The following is a 25,700-nucleotide window of genomic DNA, read 5'->3' on the forward strand; positions in this document are numbered from 1 at the left end:
TTATCTTCGGAACATTTGCTTTGGCAGCCTTTTGCATGGGCACAGAGTAAGCTAGCACAAATCATCTTTGCTGCATGGGGTCTCGCAGGTTATTATGGACTACTGCTCAAATATGTGAGCCACAAACGTAAACAGCCTTTTGTTTTGTATGCAGGTAGGGAGAAGTTTGGCTTTTGTGACTTGAGTATCTTGTCATGCAAGAGTAGCTGTTGGAAGCTGACAGGCTAAGTTGAATCATCTATGTTGGGTAGCTTAGCAGGTTTTCTCCCATCCACCATGCTGTCACACTCACATAAGTTTCTCCAGAATGGACTCGGTACTGGGTACTAGCCCAGGTCATACCCTGTGCTTGGTTTAGTTTTCAAGTTGCTTAAATTTTTTCCATTTTTTTATTCATAACTACTAATCAAAAATATTGGTTGTGGCACAAAAAAATCATGCTTGCTCTAGGTTTCCTAGTCTAGGTCTTACGTTCTGATAGCCTGGAAAAAGAGAACAAGAGCTGACTTTGGTTCTCAAGCTCTAGTGATAAGTCTATTTAACATGTTGCTGTGGTGCTTTGGTGTCTTGTAGTCTAACTGTTCCTTTTTTCTATCTTGCTGGACTTCTAACAATCTCTGTGCAAGGTTTGACTGTAGGGAGTCTGTGTGTTTAAACCTTCATTTTGAGTATGATCAATATTTTCTGTATGAAGGATACTGTTAAAATCTAGATAGCTTTATTTTTTTATGGACATTTGACTTTGTGTTCATTAACTTTTTCTTACTCTCTTTTGAAAGGCCCTTCCTTCTTCCATGATGATAGTAGCTGTCTACTGCCCAGTGATAGCAGCTCTCTTTATCGTTTTGAAGATGGTGAATTACCGTTTGCACAGGGCACTGGATGAGGGAGAAATTGTGGAGAGGAATGCCAGTGAGCATATGGACAGAGGTGCGAAAACAGAACAAAGCAATGTTTCAGCCAAGAGGAAAGACAGCAATGGGCCCAGGTAAGATGTCTGCTGTTTGAGTATTGCTTCAAATGGTAAACAGTCCTGTTTTCATCAGATGTGTAACTGGAACAGTGGTTGAAATAAACACTGAGGAATATAGATGCAGACCTCTGTAGTTCATAAAAGGCTATTTAAGTCTGGTCTTTAAAAGCAGACTTATTTATATATTAGGTTTGAAATAATGGATTCATGTTAATTTCCTGGTTCCTCCTCCAAAGGAGTTCCAGAACAATACCGAAGATGCTGGAAGCACTGAAACAATAGCATGGAAAATGTGTGCTACACAACCAGTACAAGTAATCTTATTTCAGCAGTAGACTTAGTTTTAAAAATGTAGCTTTCAAAGACCACATACTACATGTGAAGTCTTTTATCACTAAAATGAATGTCTGATTGGGTTTCAATTTGCTTAGTTTTGCAAAAGCAGGAGTCAGACACAATGCTTGACTTCAGCCATAGTGTAACTTTAGGAGAACACTGTGTTGCGAATTTGGAAATCCTGGAATTGCTCAGCTCAGTAATCAAGATGATGGTTCTGAAGTGCTGTCAATAGGAGGTGATTCCTTTCCACAGATCTCCTTTGCTGTTGCCAGCATCAGAAAACCCAGAGGTTTTCCTCCTCTGACCCCAGACTATTTGGAGAAAGAAGAGCAAAAGATGACTCATCAACAAGACCAGCCTAACCAGTCTGATCAGACTATGGATGTGTCACGAGCTCTATTATCAAAGCCTCTGCCTGGCTCCAGATAATTGAGGCCATCCTAAGAGTTAGACTACATGAAATAAATCAACCTTGAGTTGAGAGCATTTCTCTTGTCTGTGAGTTTTTGGTACTAGTAGCCATGAATAGTTTTCAAAGTGAGGCAACTAGTATGTTGTCCAGACTCTTAAAAGATTGTTTGTGTTTTATTAAAAAAAGAGAACCAAAATGAACTGAAACTTTTACATGGAGACACTGCTGTAAGGAAGTGTAGCTGAAAGAAGCCTCGTAACTCTGTTTGTCGGGATGCTTAAAGGAAGTGTTAAAGTGATGCTCTTTAAAATGCTCAGCCTAAAAGTAAAAGGACTTCATTGTGCATATGGAGTAGCTTCTCATGAGATGGGTCTGAAGTTCTTCTGTATCTGCTCTAAGCTTGGGGGGCACACTGTTAGCAAAAATGGTGTCTTGGATCTCTTTAAAGTTGATATACAGTAGCTTCTTGTATCAATCTCTTATAACCTGAACCTTTTTCCATGGTGTGTTAGGTAACTGAACCTGCTGATTTTAATTGTGACTCCATTTAGATCACCATATAGCATACTAAAACTGTATTGAGCTGTTTTGGCAGAATGGTTGTCTAAATGTATATTAATGCGTATTCTGCTTAATAAAATTCATGAAAGCAAACTAGTCGTCTGTCTGTTTCAATGCAACCTTGCTAACGCATGTTTTAGCTGTGATCCTTGGATGTTTTTCCTTTGTTAAGCCATGTAGCTGTTGCTTCCAAAACAGTAGCCAAGACTTGGCAAGGGACCTCTGTCTACTAGTATTGGGAATTACTTCTGGATGTTTCAGAAGTTGTTTTGTCTAAGGAGCAGTTGACATTGGACAAGTTACTACATTATAAGCATTTATGAGCTCAGAAGTAGAGGTTAGTTTGCTGTGTGTCCTGCTTGCCAACTGAAGTTTCATTAACTTTTATATGATCCTTGTTCCCACTTTCAGGTCTCTTAACTAGAACTGGGAACAAGGTCAATGCAGAAATTACGGAGTTACTTTTTGGTAAGTGGGATATACAGTATATACTAATCTTTGCCTGGACATTTACAAGAGCTCTGGGATAACATTCAAACCAGTAGAGGGAATGTAGAGTGAGTTTTAATATTGAGCTGTCACCTTCTCAGTAAGTTAAATTGGTATGCTAATAAAAAACCGGTCTCAGAAGAAAGGTGGATATAGGGGAGATCTAAGCGGACATACTACATTAAATATTTGCATAATCAGAATGTTAGTTTTGATAGCTTAGGCTACAGCATGTGATACTAAGTGTGTCTCTCTATATATATAGAGAGAGAGTATAGTGGATGAGGCTGTCCTAGAGTTTTCACCCTGCTCCCACACACCCTCCTTGGGACCACTTTAGATATGAATATTACTGTTTTTGAAGGATTAAGGAATAGTCTGGTTTCTGTTCAAAAGTCACATTCACGATTCTGTGCAGCTTCTAAGAACTACTGTTCTTCCTGAAGATGTTTATCTGCAAAGTGGTGCTTTCAAGTGACAAAAGTTATGTGCTGTCATATGTAGCTTTACATGAACTCATTTATCTTTGGTTTGTGAATAGGATCAAACTCTGGGGGCTTTTAGTCTTTTCATAAAACTTTGGCATGCTTAAGCAAAGAACAACTTACTGTTCCCTAAGAAATGCCTTGTTTGATCCTTGCCTGCTTTATAAAGGTGAAATTCTCTAGTTAATATTTTTGAAAGAAGCTAGTCTTTAATTTATAGATAGGAATATGAGGTGTTGTCTTCTGTAGCTTCTAGTGTAGTTGCTGCTTTTGTACTTAAGGGGGTGGTGTTAGAAATGCATCTTTGAGGTTTTATAAGAACAAGTAATGGAGGTGCACACTTGCTCCTAATCTCACATAAAAGGTAGAAGGAACAGTGCAAGCATAATCTTTGGGTGTCAGTGGGCCCACTTAGATACCTCACAGCATTTAAGTCACTCTTGCTTCTGGAGATACGAAGATGGCTTCTTTCTTTTGTCAATGACCACTGTGGTTCAAAGTATCATGAAGCATTAAGATGGTGGCACCACTGTTGCTGATCTCCATCAGCATGGTGGAGCTGCAGTCATGGTACTACATGAATTTTGCATGTACTTCACCCAAAAAATAAAACTGATAGCTGGGGAATGTAGCTTCCCAGTTCGTTGCATACAGTTTACTTACACAAGTATGAGCAAGAGAAATTTTAAAAAAAACCCAAAAAACAAAAAGACAAAACCTACAAAAAACCCAAACAAACAACAAAAAAACCAACTCTCCAACTGTTGCCCTGCCTTTGCAATTTCTTCTCTTTGCAGTTTTCTGTGGCTGGCAGACCTGTTCTTGAACTTGGAATTGTTTTGCCCTTTTGACTCTAATTAGGGATTCAAACTGTAAAGAAAACTTCTCTTAATACCTGAAACTGTTGTGGTGTAGCATTTGCAGTACATGCTGTGGTCATTCTTTGTTTTGAGAGCACCCTCCTGACTAGCTCTCCTGATATTTTAGTTGGAAATTAAGGACAGAAGACTAAAACTCCCCCTCTGCTTTATCCTGAAATCAGAATTGCTCATTCCAGATACTCTCTGGAAGTTCTAGTCCAAATATCAGATTTCTTTAGTCAACCAGCCTAAGTCAGGTTTAAACTTCTGAATTCATGTAGACTTACAGCCTCTTCAGCCTTCTGGTTAGTCTGTGATGCATTAATATAGGACAGTTACTAATAATAAGAAATACTAGTGTTAATTTGTTTTGTACAATCCTTGAATGCCTTGTCCACAGCCATCTCTGTTACAGGTGGCTGGACATAATTTATTCAGTCTACTCAATTGGTCTAGTAACTTCAGGGGTTTTTGCTTGCAAACAGAAAAGTGTTGTGCTTGTTCTAATGTATGAAGTGAGCAAACTCTAAGAAACTGAGTGTAGAACTTAACAGCAGAAGTGGCCACAACACTAGTAGAAGATAGCACGTAGAACCCTTTAGGAACTGTTGTAGTCCAGATCCTTATGCGTGCTATGACTAATCCTAGAAATCTGTACTTCCTGCTTGTTTCTGCAGACTTCATTTGTTGTTGTTTGTTACTAACTTTTGTTAATCCATTAGTTTGTGTGTGCTGTCACAGAATACAGCAGCTGTGAGCAGAGTGGTGGTGTTGGCCTGTGCTGTTGCTTGTGCTGGTATCTGATGGTTCACTATTAGACAAAATTGCCTCCTTCTCCCACTGTGGCTAACTACCCAGTTCTGTACATGAAAGTTTATTTGCGTTGGCTTATTTTTCTACTTCATAGGACATACTTTAATCATATGCAGTGTTTCTGAATGAATTATTCAAACAGGAAAGGAATTTGATCTTTTTGTGAAAGGCATTTGTTATATATTCAGTTGTCATCATAATGTATACTGAGCTTAAACATTAAGTGAGAATTTTTCAGTTTAGTGTTTAACTTCATGTTACGTAAGGAATACTTTGGTTAAAGCTGGTGGAAATTATTGAAGCTGAATTCTGTATTTTTTTTTCCTTACCTCGTTCTGCCTTAGCATAATGGATAATACCAGATCAGAGAGGGCTCGTAAGCAGCCATCAGTAAGAGCATGCTTATGTCTCATGGCTGAGCTGTACCAAAATTGTGGCCTTTCACTTTCTTCTTCAATTTGCTGGAGTCTGACTATAATTGTTCTGCTAACTCATGGCTGATTTTTCTCTTAACTTATTTTTACTGAAGCAATATATTCCTATCTTCGAACTGTGGGGTTTTTTTGTAATCTTTTTGATGTAGGAAGGTTTAGGGGCTTCTTGTATGATCTAGAATGGTTCCTGAGGTTGTACCTTTATGCCTCTCTGAGATAACAGCTTAAAATGTCACGCTGCAGAATGAATGTTTCAGGTCCTTTAGTCTACAGGCAGTTTAGTATTTTGTATCGATGTCCATGTATTACAAAAATTATTAGGTGGTGGTCTTATTGCTTGAGAGTTTACCATGAAACTAGCTGTCTGTAAAGTCCTGCAGTGCTTCTACCTGTTTCTGTCCCTTTCTCCAGAGGGACTTCATCTTTAGTTTCTTTAGTCCAGCTGGAGGAGGGTTGTGCATGTGTTCGTTCTTCAGCAAAATGTTGGAGTGGACTTTCCACAGCTCTGAATCATTGTCGGGAGGCAGTTGTTTATCTTTGGGAAGGAGCAGAAAGTGTCAGTATCAAATTACACAGCAGCTAGTTCTGTTTAGAACTCTCCTGGGTCAAGATCATTGAAGAGAACTGTATTGGTAGAGGAAAAAGGATGCCTCAACTTCTCCCTTTTTGCAATTAATGAACAGTGCTAGGCTGGATCCCTGAGTTGTGGTCCCCAACTCATTTCACACCCTGTTGTCCTAATGGACAGGCCCAATATGCATTTGTTTCATAAATAATCTGCCTTTGACAAGCTGAATTATGTTGAATTATGATTTGGTGGTGATGTTGATCTAGAAAACATTTTCAAATCAATACTTATTAATCTTGAAAGGGTGAAATCACTAGAATGTAATAACATATATATTGTACCTCAAAATATTTATCGATAGGACCTGTAAATTATCTGAGGGGAAGTTACTTTCTGATAGAAAGAAGTTGCTTGCATCCCTGGAAGAGGTACCATGTCCCTGCCTTTCGAAGAACTTTTACTGACAGTGTGTGGTTTTCCTGGTTAATCCATCCTTAGTTTTGCTCCTAGATCCAGTGTAAGGAAAAGATCTAGATAATGACAAGTACCTTCAATCTGAGTCCTCTCCTTGCTCTTTGAAAGAGTTCTATTTAGTACTTTTTATATTGTTTAATTTCTGGGTATTAGAGTTAGACAGGTGATCTGAAAATTACATGTGTGTACATATAGACAGAGAATTTCACATGTCAGCATTTCAAAAGGCCTTGTAGCTCCTAAGTCTTAACAGTTTGTGTTGGCTGCTGACAGTGGACCTCACAAGGCAGCAACTTCTGTGACATACATGGGGTGTTCCAGCTCTGACTGAGCTTCACGTGTCAAATGGGCAGTAGTCATCTGAGATACTGGGGTATATTTGAGCACCTGGTATTTGGAAAGGGAAAAATCACTTTGAATCTGCACTCAACATAGACAGACAAACTTCTGTTTTACTGGTAGGTTAATGTTGGGGTTTTTTTGTTTATTTGTTTCTCTCAGTGACCCTGGTGGAGGGATTGAGATGTCAGAGTTCATACGAGAAGCAACTCCCCCTGTTGGCTGTAGTTCACGCAATTCTTATGCTGGGATAGATCCAAACAACCAGGTAAGCATTAAAGCTAATGCAGTTGTTGGTTTAGTACTGCTGGCTTTGTAATCTGGAGAGTAATCTTTGCAGATTTTTTTCTTATTATTTTACTTTTTTAAAAATTGTATTAAGATAAACAACTTACCTTCCTGTGTTTCTTAACTGCTTTATTAGGGTGGCATTGCACTGTCACCGCTGCATAGCTCTTGCTCATCCCATCGTGTGTGTGTTTTAGGAATGGCTGGATCTTATAAGGCCATCAGAAATTACTCCCTTTTGCTCAGTTAGCTTTGTTCTGATTTAGTAAATAAAAATGGCTTAGACCATGGTCAGATAAGTACTAAGACCCACTGTGGTGGGCTTCCCTCTTCCTTTTGGTATTAGTGAACTGTTAGCTCAAGCTGTAACTTAATCTTTATGTTCTAACTTTGTTTTCCTCCTTTGCTTTTGTTTGATCTGTCATTTAGATGCTTAATTGGCAAACTTCAGTTGTGCTGGATTTGAGGAGGCTTTGTTTAACGTATACATTCTTATAATGTATCCGTTGCTGATTACCTCTTGCAATGCTGAACGGCTTTCTGAAAGTTGTTATTCCTGACAGTTCAGACTCTGCAGTCAAAAATGTTAATTTGCTAAAGTACAAAGCAAGATAAACTGGTAGAAATGGCAAGACTAAAACTGTTTAATTTTGAATGGCGTCTGCAAAATCTTCACTATTTTCAAGCTTCAGCAAGGGTGGGAAGGAGGCAATAAATAGGGGCTGCTGTGTACCAGATACAAGTGCTGAAGAACTATTAGATTTTTTAATGCAACTTCATTATGCTCTAGTTGCCTTGTAATGTCACTGGGAAAGTTGTTCTGTTTCCTTATGTCTGCTAGATTTATGCATTCAACTTCCATAGTGCTCCATATGCTGTTCCTTCTATTTGGCTGGTGGTGTTTAGCCAGTTGTGGCATCTTTCTTTTGCCAACTCTTCATGAGGACAAGTAGATTGACTGGCCAGACAGTAAGGTTATGTTGACAGTGAGCAATACAGCATCATATTAAAGATACAGAACCTATTTTTAGATGAAGTGGAAATCCTTGGTGTGGTATTACAATATAAAGTCCTTCTAATTAGCTCTCTGAGCAAGCAGTATATAGTGTAGTGCAGTGTTATGCTAATGTTGGTGTTTATCTGAATAATGCTCTGTTATGCAGCATAGATGCTCTTGGAGATTTTCTCCTTTGAAGAGAGCAGGCATTTGGTATCATTCAAAGGAACAGGATGTGATGGTCCATGTAGGAAGACAGAACCAGGCTTGGGGGATCATGTTTCTTTGACTGGTCTTTGGAAAAAAACTATTCCAAATGTATTCATAACATTTTTTTAGCGTTAAAGCATGTGAAGAAGCTCTGTGTGCTTTAATGCTGACACTGTAACACAGTTAAAGCTACTGTGAAAGGAAGTATAGTATTTTAAATGTGTTTATGTTGATAAAATTAGTGCTCACTAGTCCCCTGTGATTGTGTGCAGCATCAAAAGGGTATGTGAACAGAAATCATCTGGGTTCTGTTCAGTTTTTTGCATGAAATAGCTTTCCCATGCTGATGCATTTACATTCAGCTACAGCATTCAGCAAGGCATGTCACTGAAGGGAAAAAATGTTGAAACAAAATGACTACCTAAAAAGTGCACATAATAGTGTAGTAAAGAATGCATAAAACAAGCTCTGGTTGCGTTTTTGCATTACATGTAGCAAAGTCATTGTTCTGTAGTACGGCTGCATAAAATCTGCACACACCTTCAGGTTACCTTAAATTTGCTGTGCTTACAGAGAAGAATTAGTAGAATTATGCTCTCTTTTCCCCGGAGTTATTTAAACTAGAGATTTTTGAAAAACAGTGTCTCAATAAGTATACAATAAAGTAAAATTTTCATCATTTTTGTGTATCTTGGGTTCAGATTTTGCCTCTGAGTGCTTTTCTCCTATCCTGTTTGAGTGATTTAATTATTTGACACATGCATTTTTTTTTGTGCTATTAGGAGTTCTGTAAGAGAGGTGGTGTTGGAAATATTATCCAAGCAAAGACTAAATTCCCTTTAGCACCTCTGCAAAATAATCTGCTACAGGTTATGGGTTGTATGTAGAAAGGCAGACTGCAAACCTACGACTAGCTAGTTTTCATGTGAGGTGGTACATGCCTGCTGGTTGGCCACTGAACATGGCTGAAAAGCAGATACTATGTGATTGTAACTAATACCCAAGAAAAGATCAAGGAATACTGCAATTTTTCATTAGCCTGTTTACTGGCTTTGAGGTAACTGTAATCTGTGTACTTAGAAACTGTCTTCTAAAGAAAAATTGCATTTTCAGGAATGAGGGGGAAGAATAAGATACAGTAAAATGATTACATTAAATTGATTTAAGTTTATCCCCTGTCCATGCTGCTGCCGCTTTCCATGTACAAACACTTAGGTTTTTGTGGTTACCAGGTCACTGGATCAACTCTAACAGACCTGAAAAATATCCGTGGTAAAAATATGTATCTTTTCCAATTGGAGCAGTTTCTAGACTTAGCTTGGTGTTTACTGTGTTGAAAGTATAAGTTTTATTAATAAAGCATTTTAGGCAACTGTGATCACCACATTAAGCACTCAGTGTGATGACAGCGTTTATTAGTGTACCACCACACTAGTAGTTTGTTTCCACATTAAGTATTTTCAAGGAAGATTCCTAGCTTAGAACCTCATTTTAAAATCAGCATAGTAAAATCTCCAAGTACACTGTCTATAACACAGAAAAATGCAGCGATGTAGTTGAATGTGTAATTAGATGCCGTGTCATCTCTGCAGCAGAAACATTCTGAGTCAGAAAGGATTTTACAGCGTTGTGCTGCTGGATGCTTTTGTGCCTTTGAAAATCTCTCCTAAGTGTATAGGCGAATGCATGCATTGCAGTAATAGGAAACAACAGTTGGGTAATTCCTGAAAGTTTACAGCTTTTTACATAATTCCTTGTTTCTAGGTTGGATCTGGGTTATCTCGTCTGGGAACAGCAGCAACCATCAAAGGTGAGATTTTTGGCTACTTAGTAAAATTACTGTGCAGTAGCACTTCAAATCACTATCACTTACTATGTTGTTTCCTAATACTGTCTACCTTGCTCATCTTCAAAACTTTTTTTGTGAGTTAGTACAACACTTACTAAGGAGAAGTCTTCCTTGGAGTTGCATATTATGTACCTAAAACACCACGAGAGAATATCCTGGAATCTGTGTGCTGTTTTCCATGTAATAACAGGTTTTGCTTGTAAATGCAGTGCCAAGGAGTTGGTTTGAGTGGACTTTTCCCTACTATTTTGAGTTCTCTGCACCCAGTTGCCCTTCTGATACTGTATATCAGTGACTGCATTATTTCTGGTTGCTTGGCATCTAGCAAAAGTACTGTCCAGGACAGCCCTTGTGAACTCCTCTGAGATGAAAAGTTAAATTATTTGTAATACGCAAAGTTGCTGCCTTGTAAATTTGTTAAGCCAGTAATAAGACAAAAGAAAATGAGATGTGAATTTTTGTCACCCTCCTGAGTTTTTTCCTTACCTTTTTGATCTTTGCAAGTATTTTATTACGGTCTACCCTTCATTTTTATTGGCAACCATGCAAAAAGGAATAATCAAGTAGACATATCTTTAAGGAAAAAAAAAATATATTTCCATTGAGTTCTGTGTAACACACTTTTCTAGTTCTTCATGGAAGATCTGTGTAGTTGAATGAAAACTTTCTTATATACAAAATAAAAGAAATAGAGTAGGCAATACTTACCTCTAAAAGATAAAGCTTTTGTTACTTGTAATTATTGTGATTTACCTTTAAATGAAGAAATAAAAGCAACAGTCTTTCATGACAGGTGAGACATTTGCAGTGCATGTAGATGTGTTAATACTTTGAGTACAAGTACTCTTCTTTAAATTCACAGGAGATACTGACACTGCTAAGACCTCTGATGATATCAGCCTAAGTCTTGGCCAGAGTTCTAGCCTATGTAAAGAAGGGAGTGAAGAACAAGGTAAAATTTCTCCTTCCTGCATATTAAACATGGTATTTTGTTTCCAAAGACCTTTGCTTAACATGCTAAAAAAATTCATGCAATTTGTTGATAGAATCTAAGAAAGGGTATCTTGAAGCTCTGTTTCCTTTCTTAATTACTCTAAGTTCCTGGGATACATAGCTTGAATACTTTAAACTTTATTCTTTGGCTGTGTGTTTCTTGTTCTGGCATCTTCTAGCAGGTAATAAATATTTACTGTGTTCTCTTGTCTTCTTGCTGTTGAAAGATGGTGAGTTTGCATGTCTCTAGACAATCTCTTTCATACTGAAAGTGGCCTGGGATTCCTGGACTTCATTGTTGACTAATTTGCTTTACTTTCCAGTGCAGCCAGATGATTTTTTTTAAATCAGGCATGCTTTTCTGTAAATAATCCTGTGTATAGTTCTGTGTTTCTGGAGCTGTAGACTGCTTCTAACATGCAAGCTATCAAACTATCAGAGTTTGGTAATTGTTTTTCCCTAGTATGTAAAGAAACTGCTAGCTGTATTCTTCAGTTGTCCAGTTTTGTTTCAAATCTTATTTTTCATTTAGCTTTATTTACAGGAAAAAATCTGATCAGACTAAGAGAGCATAAAAACTGTAGGGAAATCTTTTGTTTGCTGATTTTTTGAAGTATCTGGTGATTAGCAGGAATTCAACTCTGGGATTCAGTTCAGAAAGTATGTTTAAAATAGAGGATTGCAGATGGCCATGCTGTTGTAATAGGCAGCAGGGTTCTACTGTGTTCAGTTAACAGAACTGTTTGTGAAGCCTCTTAAGTTACACATGTGCAAATACACTCTACAAAAATTTAGCAATTGTAGTAATGTAACTTGGCCTCCAGATCTTCTATTTTTACTGGCAGTACCAAAAAGGAAAGTAGCCTGACTTCCAATGCTACCTGCAGGAGGACGCTTTTACAGGAGACCACTTGTGATGGATAACAGAAACAATTGTTTTAGGGAATTGCTAAAAGCAAATCCTCATGATTTGTTTTAACAGCACCAATTTTGGAGGTGGTAAAACTCAGTAACTTCATAGGGAGTTTCATTATAGTACAAACAGACCTGTGCCAGTGCCCGCATCCTTGCTAAGTATGAGCTTACTTGGTATCTGGTAGGAAAGGTGATTTTTTTTTGTTTGTTTGTTTGGTTTTTTTTGTTTTTTTGTTTTTAATGTGACTTCAAAATTAATGGGGTTTACTCTGTTTTCTTTAATTTTAAAGTATATGTGAAACAAAAAGCTGACTGCATGTAGGAAATAAAACAAAAGGCAGGGTACCCCTTTATAGTTAATAAACTTTGGAATGCATAAAAATATTAAGTCTGAGACACATGAGCAATAGAGAAGGTTAGAGACTTGTCAGAATCATGTTGTCTTTTTATTAGCTGTTAATCTTAAGCTGGTGTTGACGGCTTATTTTTTTATAAAAAAGTCTCCTGTCAGGTTTGCCCAGATGACAGGAAATCCTTTAAATGGTAACGTGATGCATAGTACTTGCAAATGGATTTGTCTTTTTTTTGTTGTTTTTACTTTGTCTGATATAAACAAGTAGTTGTAGTTGTAAAGCAGATTGTACAACTTCCATGAGCATTCTACCTGCATAATTTTAAATATGTCTTTAAACAGATTTGGCAACTGATCGGAAGCTTTTTCGTCTGGTGTCGAATGACTCGTTTGTCTCCATCCAACCTTCATTATCCTCTGGACAGGATTTGCCAAGAGACAACAGTGACAAAGTGTGCCTCTCGAACAACCAGCTTGTGGACCAGTCTAAAACCAGTGCGTGTGACACAGAAGTAGCTTCACTTATAACTCTGCATTCTCACTCCTATAGGAAGGATCATAGACCACGAGGTGTACCAAGGACTTCTAGCTCTGCTGTCGCTTTTCCAGATGCTTCACTAAATGACTTCCCTCTCTATCAACAGAGACGAGGACTAGATCCTGTCAGTGAGTTAGAAGCTGCCAAGCCCCCTTCTGGATCCAGAGAGTCCTTGGCTGAGAACTCTTGCATTTCAGGAGTTTTTCAATTAGATGACATTCTGAAAAGTAGCAGCCCTCAACCATTGGCTAAGAGTGGGAAGAGCAAATCCTTGAAAGCAGACAAAAGCGTGGACAGTCTGAGAAGCCTGAGTACTAGAAGCAGTGGTTCAACAGAAAGCTACTGCAGTGGGACTGATCGTGACACTAACAGTACCATCAGTAGCTATAAAAGTGAACACACTAGCTCAACGCATATAGAAAGTGTGCTCTCGGAGCACGAGGAGGAGTCTCCTAGAGAAGAGAAAAAGGATGGTAAGAAAAAGGACTGTGGTGTTGACTCAGAGGATGACAGTAGTTCTACTACTGACAAAAGGACTAGTAGCGAAAGGACTGCTGTGGAAGTGAGCACTACCAGTGGTGTTCCAGAGGTAAAGAGTTCTCATGCATCTGAGATGCACAGTCAGAAAGGTCTTGGTGCCTCTGCTTCAGAAGAGGCCAATAAGAACCCACATGCCAATGAATTGACTACACAAGGTGACAGGCCACCTGGGAAGGCTGCTGAACAAAGAGATGAGCAGAGTGAGAAACTGGCTGTGTTAGTAGATTCAAGAGCTTCTAAAGAAACGAGTGGAAAACAAAAAGAAGGAGATGTTCGACCAAAATCTTCTAGTTTAATACATCGAACAGCCTCTACCCACAAGTCTAGCCGGAGAAGGACAGGAAAAAAGCGGGCTAGTAGTTTTGATTCAAGTCGGCACAGGGAATATGTTTCCTTCCGAGGTGTATCTGGTACTAAACCTCACAGTGCTGTGTTTTGTCATGATGAGGACTCCAGTGATCAAAGTGACTTGAGCAGGACATCAAGTATGCAGTCAGCTCACCAGTTCAGCAGTGATAGCTCTTCCAGCACCACTTCCCATTCATGCCAGTCTCCTGAGGGAAAGTACAGTGCTCTAAAGACCAAATATGTTTCTAAAGAACGTGGGGGCACAGACCCTGAAAATGCTCACAAAACCCGTGTAAGCTCTGAAGGAATTAGTAAAAAACGATCTACGCGTCGGACTTCTAGTACAAACAGTGCCAAGAATCGTGCCAGAGTATTAAGCCTGGACAGTGGTACTGTAGCTTGTTTAAATGACCCAAGTAGTTTAATGGCACCAGGTAACATAAAACAATTAACCACTTCAAAATCTGATTTGGAAGCCAAAGAAGGAGAGGTGCTAGATGAGCTATCTCTGTTGGGAAGGGCTTCACACTTAGAGTCAGTCACTCGTTCTAGGAATAGCTTACCAAGCCAGGCTACGTTTCCTGAAGGGGAAGAGCAAGAATTAGCAAGTGGAGGTAAGTAAATGACCTACCAGAAGTACCTTGCTGTATTTTGTTAATGAGTCTTGTATCTGTGACTTAAGTTACAACTATACTTAAGTAGTGTCTTCCTGTTTCTTTGTTCTTGCATAGTAAAACTGACAAAGCATTTCCTTTGTAGTCTCTTGGAAGATCTCCAGAAATGGGAGTTGAAGTCAAACAAATGTGAATCTGTAGGTAGAGGTGTTATGGGTTTGTAACTGGCAGTCTTGGTTAACCAGAGCTCCTTCTTAAAGTTATTTGTGATCAAATCAGACTTGCTCCATCATATTAGTCAAACTTCAAATTGTCCCCTATTTTAAAAGTTAATAAAAGAGACTGTTTTTGTTTGAAAGATTGTGCAGTTTAGAAAATGGGAACATGGAAGTGATTGTTTGAAGTTCCTGCTGCCTCTTAGATGAACTCTCTGGCATGGCTTGAGGTGGTGTTAAAAACAACAACATCAACAAAAACCAAACAAAAACAAAAAAACACACAACAAAACCAAACCAACCCCAAACCCTTACTATGCTGCCTTGAATTGTGCATTCTTATGATGAAATAGTTACTAAGCTGAATTCTCATAGGATTTGATTTTGCTTAGCTTTGCTATTGTTGGCTAGACAGTGTTGTTTACTTTGGTTTATGTGTGGTTGTTTGGGGTGTGTTTTTGGTTTTTTTTCTTGTTTTTTTTCCCTTGTCCTCATTATGAGAACACAATAACCTTCCTGTGCTGGAGAGAGGAATGTAGTTTCCTCTTTCTATAACTATTGCTTTGCTTGCTGTAATGTGAGTACAAAGCTTACCAGTAATAGCTGGCATTAATATTGATTAATAGGGGCATTTAAGAAAATTTGGAGCCCTTAATATTTTTTTTGCTTATCATTTGTTAGGACATTTCAGTCTCTTTTCTTGGTTAGCCATATTGAATGCCTTAACTGGAAGGCTTTTTGTGTCATGGAAGATAACTGAGTTTAAAATACGTTTTCAGAGCATTATGGGATTGCTAATTGCCCTAGTCTGACTTTTGGGATTGTTTGAAGGGAATACCTACCAGATAATCTGGATCTTGTTGGCTAAGCACACAAATGCTTTATGAAATTTTATTTTAGATTGACATAGATATTTTTAAGAAATTGTAGCAAATTTACTGTCCCTGTTATTTGGGCAGCCTAAGCAAAGTATAATAATTCTTCCATCTTAAAAGGAACAACTTCTAGCTGACAGTGAGATAAGACCAAAGTGGGGTTTTTTTTGGGTCTGTCCCCTCCTGATACTGACATAAGAGCAAGCTCTAAAAATCAGTACAGTTAATTTTTGAGGGGGGATGGGGAAGTGTGCTACACTGGAGTTCATCTATATATTGATTACTGATCAAATTTGAGTGGTTTACAATAAGCTCAGACCTACTTAGGAACCTTCACTTAAGAGAATCTTCATTTATTGGTACTTGTTTTTCTGTTATTCCTGGTAACAAGAGTTTTGCAGTAGCTTTGAAGGAGTCCAGGTTGCTCTTTTAGTACTAAACCTGCAAGCTAAACACTTAACACACATTCTTACATGTAGTTGAAGTGACAGCTCTTTATGTCTACTGAGAGTAACTTGACTAATGAGAAGTCTGCTTTATGTATTTACCATTTTGACTCAATGCTTTCCCTAGCACAGGATTTAATTTCATTTTGGTTTGTGTTATTACAGCTTAAAACTGTTAATGTTCTCTCCTTATATACAAAGGAGGATTAATATACCTTGCAGAACATGTCAGACTGTGCTCTCACCAGTCATCAGAAGTCGGAAGGAATCAGTGCATGAATGATCTCTGTATATAATCAAATATTTTGCTCTCTTAAAAAGTGAGATGGTGGGGAAGACCGGCACTAACACGTTTAGAAACAATCTTAAAGACAGAAATCTGTAGCAGCTTAAGCAGGGAAGTCTTGCTGTCATTTTCACTGGACTATTCTCTTCAGTTTCCTTTGTAAAGTTTGCTTAGATAATGGTCATTTTGAAGTTGTTAGTATCTTTAATAAATGGCAAGCACCCAAGTATTACTTGCATATGCATTTCAGTCTGACTTTAAGAAGCAGTCTGGATTCAGGTTCTCCAGCTTTGATGGCATCATATGATTAATAACTCTTGCTGTATCTTATATTTCTTATTCTCAATAGATAGGAAATATTTACTTTAGGATTGTAAGAAATGAGTGTCATCCTGCTTTTTTGAAAACAGAATGAAAATATCCCTTTTCTTTAGCATTACTTAAATATTTATGCAGTTATGCCTAGTATCAAACCAGTAATTATTTTGAATTTATCTGTTCATCATCAGTCTGAATAATTTCTTCATGTTGTCCTTTGTTTCTACTGTTTTTTCATTTGTATGTTTTTGTTGCCTTTCTGCCAAATGTATAACTTATACTACAAGTTTTGTAACAGCTGTGTATTTAATTGTGGCTTTCTTTGGGCTTACTTGTGACTAACAGTGATCAGAGAAAATGTTTGAAATTTTTAGAATCTAAGTTGCTTTATATTCAGTATTTCCCACTATTGAGTGGTCTTCACCTTTTGGGAGTGTTTTTAAAGACATACATGTGTACTATAAATACACAGTGTATGTGTGTAGTTGTATATAAATTATTTGAGAAAATTATTTTATTTACCTGTAGCAGATGAGTTAAAGAATAAACTTTGTTCAGATTTTCATAAGATCAGAGAATATTGGTTGGATGTGACTTTTAGAAGTTGTTTGCTCCAACCTCCTGCTGAAAGGATTATTTTATAATTTTACATAGATAATTGTGGTGGTTGCTTATTTTCTGAAACAAATAACAGATGCATGCTGGATAACCAAAAGACTGATATTAATACTGCCTCCTCTTTTTCGGTCAGGAGCTTTCAATTCCTGTTTTTCAAATATGAGTTAGATCACTAATTCTAACTTAAGTCTTTAGGAAGTAAACTAAAAAGTACATTATGTCTGCGTAACTGCTAAAGCGTGTTTTGTAATGGGTATGGCCTTTAGTAATCTTTTACTAAGCAGGATGCTATACAAACTTGTACATATTTTACTTCAGCAGATACAACTTAGCCGTTTCATTTATATTATGCCAGGAAGTGGTGAATGACTCACTTTTTTACAAAATAACTTGTGCATTTGACTAGAAATGCAGTTCATTAAAATGCAGACAATCAACATTTGAAAATTGTGTAATACATGTAGTAAATGTGTAACAAAAAAATGGAAGATCTCTCACAATAGTTATCTTTGTTTAACTGCTTAGTCTCCAAAAGTAGCTAGTGAATTGGTGGGTGATGGGTTAGATGAAGTTATTTAGATGTTTAAAAGCTTGCCTCTGTGTAGTGACATTTTGGAAATACCACTATGGCATGCTCCTATGCCTGGTTTCTATCACATGTGTGCTATTTCTGGGTTGCTGTTTGTGAAGATTTAAAGAACCAACATAATGCCATATATGAAACAATGATGTTGTCTAAAACTTGAAATGACCTGAAAAGTCAAGTGTTTTCCCCTAGTTCTATATTTACTGTTAAAGATGCACGCTTTAAGTGGCTATTCTCTTCTACAGCTTGCTGTAATTTAAGATTTATTTACTTTTAAGTTCTTGAGTTGCATACTGTTTTGTAAATAAAACTGCATGTGATGTAATGCTTTTTTCTTTTTGTGCATTGCATAGTGATATTGAAGTAATGACTCATACTGTTCTTCTGTGTTTTGTGGTCTGCAGTACATCTCTACAGACAGGCAAAATAGGGTTTTGTGAGCTTGGATTAGAATCTTGCATTTCATGTTCATCTTCTCAGTCTGCATGTGTTTGTACATATTTGCTTAGTGTATCTGCCTGTAATCATTAAGCAGTACCCTCCCCAAAGTAAAATGTACAATTCAATTCTCTGCTATGCAGCCAATGCTAATGTCAGCTGTTACTGATGTATCACTTCTTGCCTACTATGCTTATGTTGCATATGGTCTACAGTCATTACTTATTTTGCTTATGTCGTAGAACTGTTCCATGCTTCTGATAGCTTTAGCTTGATAAGTTTTCTGCAGCTGGAATTTATACATTTACAGAAGATGGGGCTTCTAGTTTGTTTTCTGGGAGTCTATCAGTTCACATTTCAACTGCTAAACTAAACAGTTTTGCATGAAAAATCAAACTCTGAAAGAGTGCAGGAATAGTAGAAACTGAAAGATATGTAAAGTTATTGTAACGTGGTTCTGTGTATGTTAGCTATCTCTACTGATGGGTTCAGCAGGACCCCTCCTGTGACTGCATCAGATGAAGCAGAGTAGCCAGTAAAAAACTTCCATATGAAGTTGTTTATTGGAACCAAAAGACTGTATTCCATGATTAGATTTTTACATGTCAATTAGCAGTGTAATAATGTATGCAGCATTTGGTCCAAACATGACATAGAAATTTTAATTTTAGCTGTTCCCAATATCTGACTTTGAAAGCATAATATTGTTCTGTCACAGCTTTTGTGTGTAAAGGTTGAGTTTTACAGAATTACCTCTGATTTTTTTGGATTCTTGTTATCTCGGAGGTGAGATGTTGCTGTTCAGTTAAACATATAAACAGTGTTACAAGTGATGTGTGAGGCTGAAATGGAATTCTGCAGTTTTGGAACTGAACAATGAAATAACATTTGGAATGAATCTTGTATCTACTAGTGGTTAATCACTACCGAATAAAGCAAAATGCAGTTTTAGTATGTTGTGTGGGGACTTTGGCCTGCCTGTTTTGTCCCCTTGTTGGTATTTATGGATAATACAGGGATTTTCATTAGATTACTTACATCAAAATAACTATCATCTTCCTGATACTTTGTCATTTCATAAGGGTGGTGATGGGGAACAAACGAATAAAAACCTCGAGTTTTGTCTAACTGGCAGCAGTGGCTGTTGAGAGCCAGGAATGTGTGTAGTTGCTCTGCAAAAGCCCTGAGTGCTGCTGGTAAGAGATTTCCTGTGTCTTGGTAGAAACACGTTCCTTTAGTGTGTCATCTGCAGAGTGGTACATGTTCTACCTCAAGTTCTGCAGGGCTGCATTAGGGAAGTTCAGGAGATACTTGATGAGAAATGCTTGCCACAGCATATATCAAAAGTTAAAAACAAAGCAAAATACACTTCATTTAATTTGGTGGGGGTTTTTGTTTGTTTGTTTGTTTTCCCCCAGGAATATTATTTATAAAAACTTGACCCTGGTTAAATTTGCTCAAGCCTCTCAAAGAAACCAGAAGTAGTAGTTCTTTTAAAATACTTTGCATTGCTGTGGGAATGAGCTATTGAAATGTGTTTGACTGGTAGTGTTTGTGCAACTACTTCTTGCAATATTCTTTTTTTACTTTATTTGGAAAGAATGGTTCAATTTTGCTGACAAATAGCATGTGATGGTCATAAATTTGCCAAGTATTCATCTTTAAACAGGAGCTGAATAAGAATTTTTGATACTTGGTATAAATGAAGCTATATCTACTAACTTAAGTTTATAAGCCACTTTTTTCATGCTCCTTTCTAGATGTGCCTGGATTTATTGTTATGCATACAGCCAAGAAAGTTCTTAGGGCTCTCTGAAATGTGATGGAAGTGCTCACATTGCTGCCAAATGTACCTATGAGATGTAATTCCAAGATACTTCAAAGTAGACTGCTAATTAACATTTGCTGTTATAGATAATAAAAGCCCATTCAAAGCAAACATGATTTTCTGTGGATATACTAAGACAGAATACCACTTATGCTGGAAAGGCTGTGTGTTCTAAAGATTTAAAGCATCTTTTCTTTAAGATGAATAAATCCAAATACAAGGTCAGAATTAAGTTTCACAAAGATAAATGTAGGTTATGAACATTTGTCTGCTGCATGAACATACTACTAGCTATTGATACCCAAATCCCTGGATACAGCAACTCTCCCGGGCAGGCGATAGATTAGGTCATAGCTTTGGCACTTTGACCCCAAGTCCATCAACATTATATTTAAGAAGTCTGTGTGAGTAACACCTAATGTTTTTAAGTGAAATATTTCAAGTGTGCAGTACAGTGGAGTAACTGAGACTCAGTTTTATCTTTGGCATTAGTAGAGAAATTTGTCTATCAAGACAGTCTGTAAAAATGTTTGGTTCACAATTCAAAACAGATGTTTCCATTGTCCTAGTTATTCCCTGCTTGACAGTGTTTTGCTTTTCAGATTGTTGAGTGACTGGTTTACTGTAACTGTAAATATTCCTCCAGCCAAGTCTCAAACTTGTGTGGGTTTTGTGGTGTGTGTGGCGTGTCTCTTTTTTTTTTTTTTTTAATACATTCAACCACAACACTGAAGTCTTGGTCTTTACTTCAGGTATTTCTCTTTTTTTTTTTTTTTTTTTCCTCTGGTGACAGGCTTTCCTTCCTAAATTGTGTGTTTTCCTCTGCTCTATTTTCTAGCAAAAGTGTATATCTTAAAGGTATCCCTCTGTTCTTCATTGTTTCTCCCTTGCTTTCCATGTCTTCATTCTTTAGAAATTGGCATTAGTGATATTTTTCATTAAGTGGCCAGAGTAAGTTGTCATACTATAAACCAGTACTTTACTTTTTCACCAGAGAAGTACAAGAAATCCCTGCAATTGTAGGTCTTGGAATGGTGCATAATTCATGGTGATTAATATCTGCATGCTGAAGATATGGACTGAACAGACTCCTTCTTACTACTTGGGTATAAGTATGGTTTTAAAAATAGTGTTTGGGCACATGAGCCTAAACTACAAATGCCTCAACTGTGAGGAGAGTGGTGGTAAACCACAAATGCATGTGAGAAGTTTGACTTTTCTTAGGTTTTGAACATGAATGAGGTAAAGATGCTACTTACAGAAGAGCAAAATTTCAGCTATTTGGTTTGTTTGGAAATCTCTTAGAGGACAGATTTCATTGCCTGTATGAATGCATGAGCCCTGAACTGTTCATTTCAGTTCTCACAGAGAATTTGTAGGGTTGGTCATGACAAGTGCTTGAAAGTTAGATCCTATTTCCTATTCGATAGGGAGAGAAGTGGCATGTCCAAGCACCATTCAGGTTCCATGCACAAGTTTAACCATGCTTAACCTGACTAATGTTCAAAACCATCTAGACTTCAAGTGATGTATTTTCTTTCCTGAGAAGAGTGAGGGACACTGTTTCCATTGTCTGTGGGGTTTTTTGTTTTCTTTCCTGCCAGACTGAAGTTTGCAATTTTTATCCTGAGAACTGCATGTTTTTCCACAGTGATGCTTTACATCTGCATTACTTCCATACTATATCTTTCCAGGAGCCTTCCTACTTGGATAGAATTTATCTGTATTTCAGAATTTATCTGAGGCACTGGGTTTAGTGTGTTTGCCTAGCAAAAATGAAAGGGGACTTGTTGATGTAATAAAACTGGGAAATTCTGCTTCTTCATCTCATGCTTCTTCAGTTCCCACCTTCTAAGTTTGGGTTAGAAGCAGTGGTATGTACATGCAGGGTGATGTTGTAAATGTTTTGGCTTGTGTTTGTAAATATTCCTGTTCAAAAGAAAATATTTTCGTTTTCTGTTTCTTAAAGCTAGTTGTAGTATAAAATTGTATAGCTGTAGTGCAAAACTTCGAGTCTTCAGTTCTGTTTAGAACTTCGAGGAACTGTAGAGGCTTGCATCAAAAACACTTCGTGTAGTATAGAAAGAGAAGTTTTGGAAAGGCAAACTGCCTGCAGGCAAGGTAGATCAACCTGTGTTCAGATATTCCCATCTGATTGGCAAAGGGATGTGAGTATTTGTTATTCACTAGTTTTCTCTGCAATAAATTTTAGTCTTATTGGGAAAGCATAATTCCAAATGTGTGATGATGAAATCATATCCTCATGACTTTGTGTATACCTGCTAATTTGGCTTTTTTCCAGTCAGAAGTGTAATGAAAGGGGGAAAAAAAAGATGAATTTTAATAAATGTGTTAATATACACAGTTGCATTAACTATTGTGAAAGTTAACTTATTTCCTCTTTGAAATTAGATGTATTATATTTGAGAATAGGTGTGAGAGGGTTAAGTTTGCTACAAAGTTGTCATTAGGTCTCTACCTCTATTGATTTCTCTGGGGTATAGGTTTGTAGTTCTAACTTGTGCACTTTGAACTTCAAACCTGATTCTTCTGTTTGTGAGAACAGATAATGTTGGGGGCTCAAGTTCATATGACAACATGGAAAATAAATTTATACTTAAATTTCTTGACATTAAAGAAGTGTAGTGTTTTAACATAAGTTTAGAATAAAACAGAAAAATAGGACAGACTTTAGCAGCAAGCACTCTAACCTGAAAGGCTTGTCTTCCTCTACTGATTTATTAAGTAAGCATGAACTGTAAAAGTATTACCTGTGCTTTGTCTCCCTATTAGATCTAGATTTTGTAGATGTTGGATCTTACCTTTCTGGAGTCTAGAGTAAGTGGTTGGAAGTAACAGCATTGGAGAAGTGTGAGTGGTGGTCTTAGGATGTTTGTGTGTTGTGGTGGTATTTTGTTGGTGGTTTTGGTTTTTGGGTTTTTTTAAGCTGTCCTACAGTGATACTTTTAGTTTTGTTTTCAAACATCAACGCACTGTTACTTTGTAAATATTAAAAGAAGCGTATTTATGTTAAAACCAAGCTATTTCTCTCATGATTGAACTGCTCTCAGAGCAGATAGAGGATAATTTAGGAGCTTTATCTTGCCTCCTACTGGTGAATTCATGAGCAGTTGTAGTGTTCCTTCACACTAAAGACAAGTAGAAACACAAGTAATTAACACAAGTAGCTTTTCAAACTGGTATATCTTTTAAATCATCTGTGTTCTTTAAAATTAGGGTTTTTTCTTTTAAAAACACACAAACAAAACAACAAAAGCATCAAAAAAACCCCACCAAAAATAACCCACCCCAAAACAAACCAAAAAAACCACTCAGCCAAAAATCAAACTTTGCTCACTTTGGCCTTCCACACTTAAAACCACTATCCTTATTGTTCAACTACCTTATTGTACTTAGTCATGGTTTCAACATGTACCTTCTTGAGGTGTTACAAGCCATTAATAGACTTGCTTAGTGATCCTGCGTGTCTCTACCAACATTCAGGAAAGGCGTATATAGAAGATGTGCATCAAACTGAAGTTTTAAGGTAAATAAAAAATATCTTGGTAGATTAGGTAGAAAGCAACACCAAAATCTACTTTAACCTTTAAAAATCAAAGTGAATTTAAAAGGTAGCAAATGCCAGAACTATTTGCCTATGCTGTTTTTAATCTCCAAGTACCTATGGATTTTGATAATTTTTTTTTTTTTAATCTTCAAACATGTTTATAGCTGTTTTCCTCACAGGACACTGCTTCAGTGTGTGAGGTAGACTTGCTTTAGTGGTAAACTGGAGCTGTATAGGAAGGACCTCTAGTGTTTCCATAATCTGGGCTTCAGATATTGCAGAAGGTGATGTTTACTGAATAAAGTATATGAAAAGAAAAACAGATGTTGTCAGTGTTAAGTACGCTGTCTTGAAAAATTGCACTTGAACGTTGCTTTTGCTAAGTAGTTGCAAATGGTAATTAAAATTTAATACTGATGTTTACCATCTTAATGGTAATCAGGATGTTTATGTTTCAGTTAAGACTGTTCCTTATTTCATGGTGTTTAACTATGGTCTGATTAGCAGAAATGTGTGGAATTGCTTTTGCATCTGAAGTCAGCGGAAGCTGTGTTGTGAATATAGATGTCTTTTATGCTGATGTATATGCTAGGAAAATTGAGCTTTACAGATTGGCACCCAAAATTAGTGGGCAGTTTTGGCCTCTTATGTGTTAACTTAATCCACCAGAAGAAAAGTTTGGATTCATACTGTCTTGTTTAACGTGATTCACTTTCCCAGTACTTCAAGTATGAGAGCTATAAAGAAATACTCGAATAAATGGGGCTGTGTATTAAAACAAAGTATAAAGCTGTATATTAAACCACAAGAGAAACATGTTAAATTCTTGCTGAAATACAATGAAAAGGAAGTGTCTATTCATGCTTAGAATAACAAAAGCAGTTTTCCTTAAAATATCAGAAAGTACTGGATTGAGGATGTTCTTGCTTTTTGACATTGTGGTAACGACATGCCTGTAACTTTAATGTTGGTCTTAAAGTATATGTCTTCATGTAGCTTCTAAGCTTTTAAAGCAAACTACGGATTGAAGTTTCATATACAGTTGTTCACTTTAACTTGTGGTTCCTGGGTGGAATTCGACTCTTATTCCATGCAGTCTTTATTGCTTGAGCTATGGCAGCAATACACAGCAGTAGTAGCTTGCTATAGGTTACAATTCCCTGTAGACCAGTGTTAGATTCTTTGCTGGTAGTTTTGAACGCCCAATAACAGGAGTGTTGTAACTTGAAATGTGCTTCAGTGAACATGGACTACTCTGCCTGTTATCTTTCTACATAAAAAAAAGCATTACTCCCTTAGTGTGTTTTTTTTTATTTTGGCTTGACACAATTCTTGGTTTTCTCACTCTAGTAACAGGCTTTTTGGCTACCAAGTTGTGACTTCCCCTTCAAGATTTTGATTTTCCTCTTTCACTGACTTCATGTCAAGTGGTGGGTGTTTTGTTTTCTCTTCCTTCATTTGCCTGCCAAAACCTATTTTCGCTGTGACCATTCATTTGAGCTCTCTAGTGCACTGCATTCAAATTGGTTAGTAGCTTCCTTGGTTCAGGAAGACTCTGAGATTGTAGACACACCATGAAGCAGTGCAAATCCAAAGTTGTTCAGACTTTGAAGTTTAGGGAGCATAGGTGGATTTTGGGAGGTGATATGTGGGAAAAAAATCTTAGATTCCATTGAATACATACAAACTGGTTTTTAGTGTGTTGCATTATAAGTGGACCAAACCATTTGTTTGTTTTTTGTTTGGGGAGTTGAGATAACAAAACTACCAATCCTTCCAAAGAAACCATTCTCTTATTTAATCTCAAACTCCTACTCCTCCAAATCATAGCGTAACTAGACTAAAATGAGCTACATGTATCCCTTGGTCCTTATGAGCAAACCAAAAAAAGCAGCTCTGTTTTGTCCCCTGATGAAGTTAACCTCAAACCTACCTGTCTGTCAGAAATTATAAAATCGAGAAGAGAGTATTATGGTGAGGAGAGGCAGACAATCTTTCTAGGTTGTCCTTTAGGCTTCTTTATCTATAAGATGAGATAAAGGACAAGATCAGTCTTGTCTCTTCCTGCCCTGTGTACATGGAAGAGATCTGGGATATCAAAGTTTTTTTGCAACTTGGCTATCTGGATCTC

At 37.2% G+C, this 25,700-nt stretch overlaps 1 protein-coding gene across 13 annotated transcripts in view; it reads left to right on the forward strand.

Moving 5' to 3' along the window:
- Positions 1 to 25,700, forward strand: part of PCNX1 (pecanex 1) — a 92,842-nt gene that overhangs the window by 7,987 nt on the left and 59,155 nt on the right. For 12 of the 13 annotated variants that reach the window (XM_065637032.1, XM_065637037.1, XM_065637035.1 and 9 more), the window contains exons 2-6: positions 780 to 988; positions 6,910 to 7,015; positions 10,007 to 10,052; positions 10,954 to 11,043; positions 12,694 to 14,391. In XM_065637032.1, coding sequence (XP_065493104.1) covers positions 780 to 988; positions 6,910 to 7,015; positions 10,007 to 10,052; positions 10,954 to 11,043; positions 12,694 to 14,391 — 2,149 coding nt within the window. Of the gene's footprint in view, positions 1 to 779; positions 989 to 2,693; positions 2,754 to 6,909; positions 7,016 to 10,006; positions 10,053 to 10,953; positions 11,044 to 12,693; positions 14,392 to 25,700 lie in introns of those variants that run through there. The other variant, XM_065637043.1, reaches the window with a different exon arrangement.

The sequence above is a fragment of the Caloenas nicobarica genome, chromosome 5 (assembly GCF_036013445.1).
Source record: "Caloenas nicobarica isolate bCalNic1 chromosome 5, bCalNic1.hap1, whole genome shotgun sequence".
Taxonomy (NCBI): Eukaryota; Metazoa; Chordata; class Aves; order Columbiformes; family Columbidae; genus Caloenas; species Caloenas nicobarica.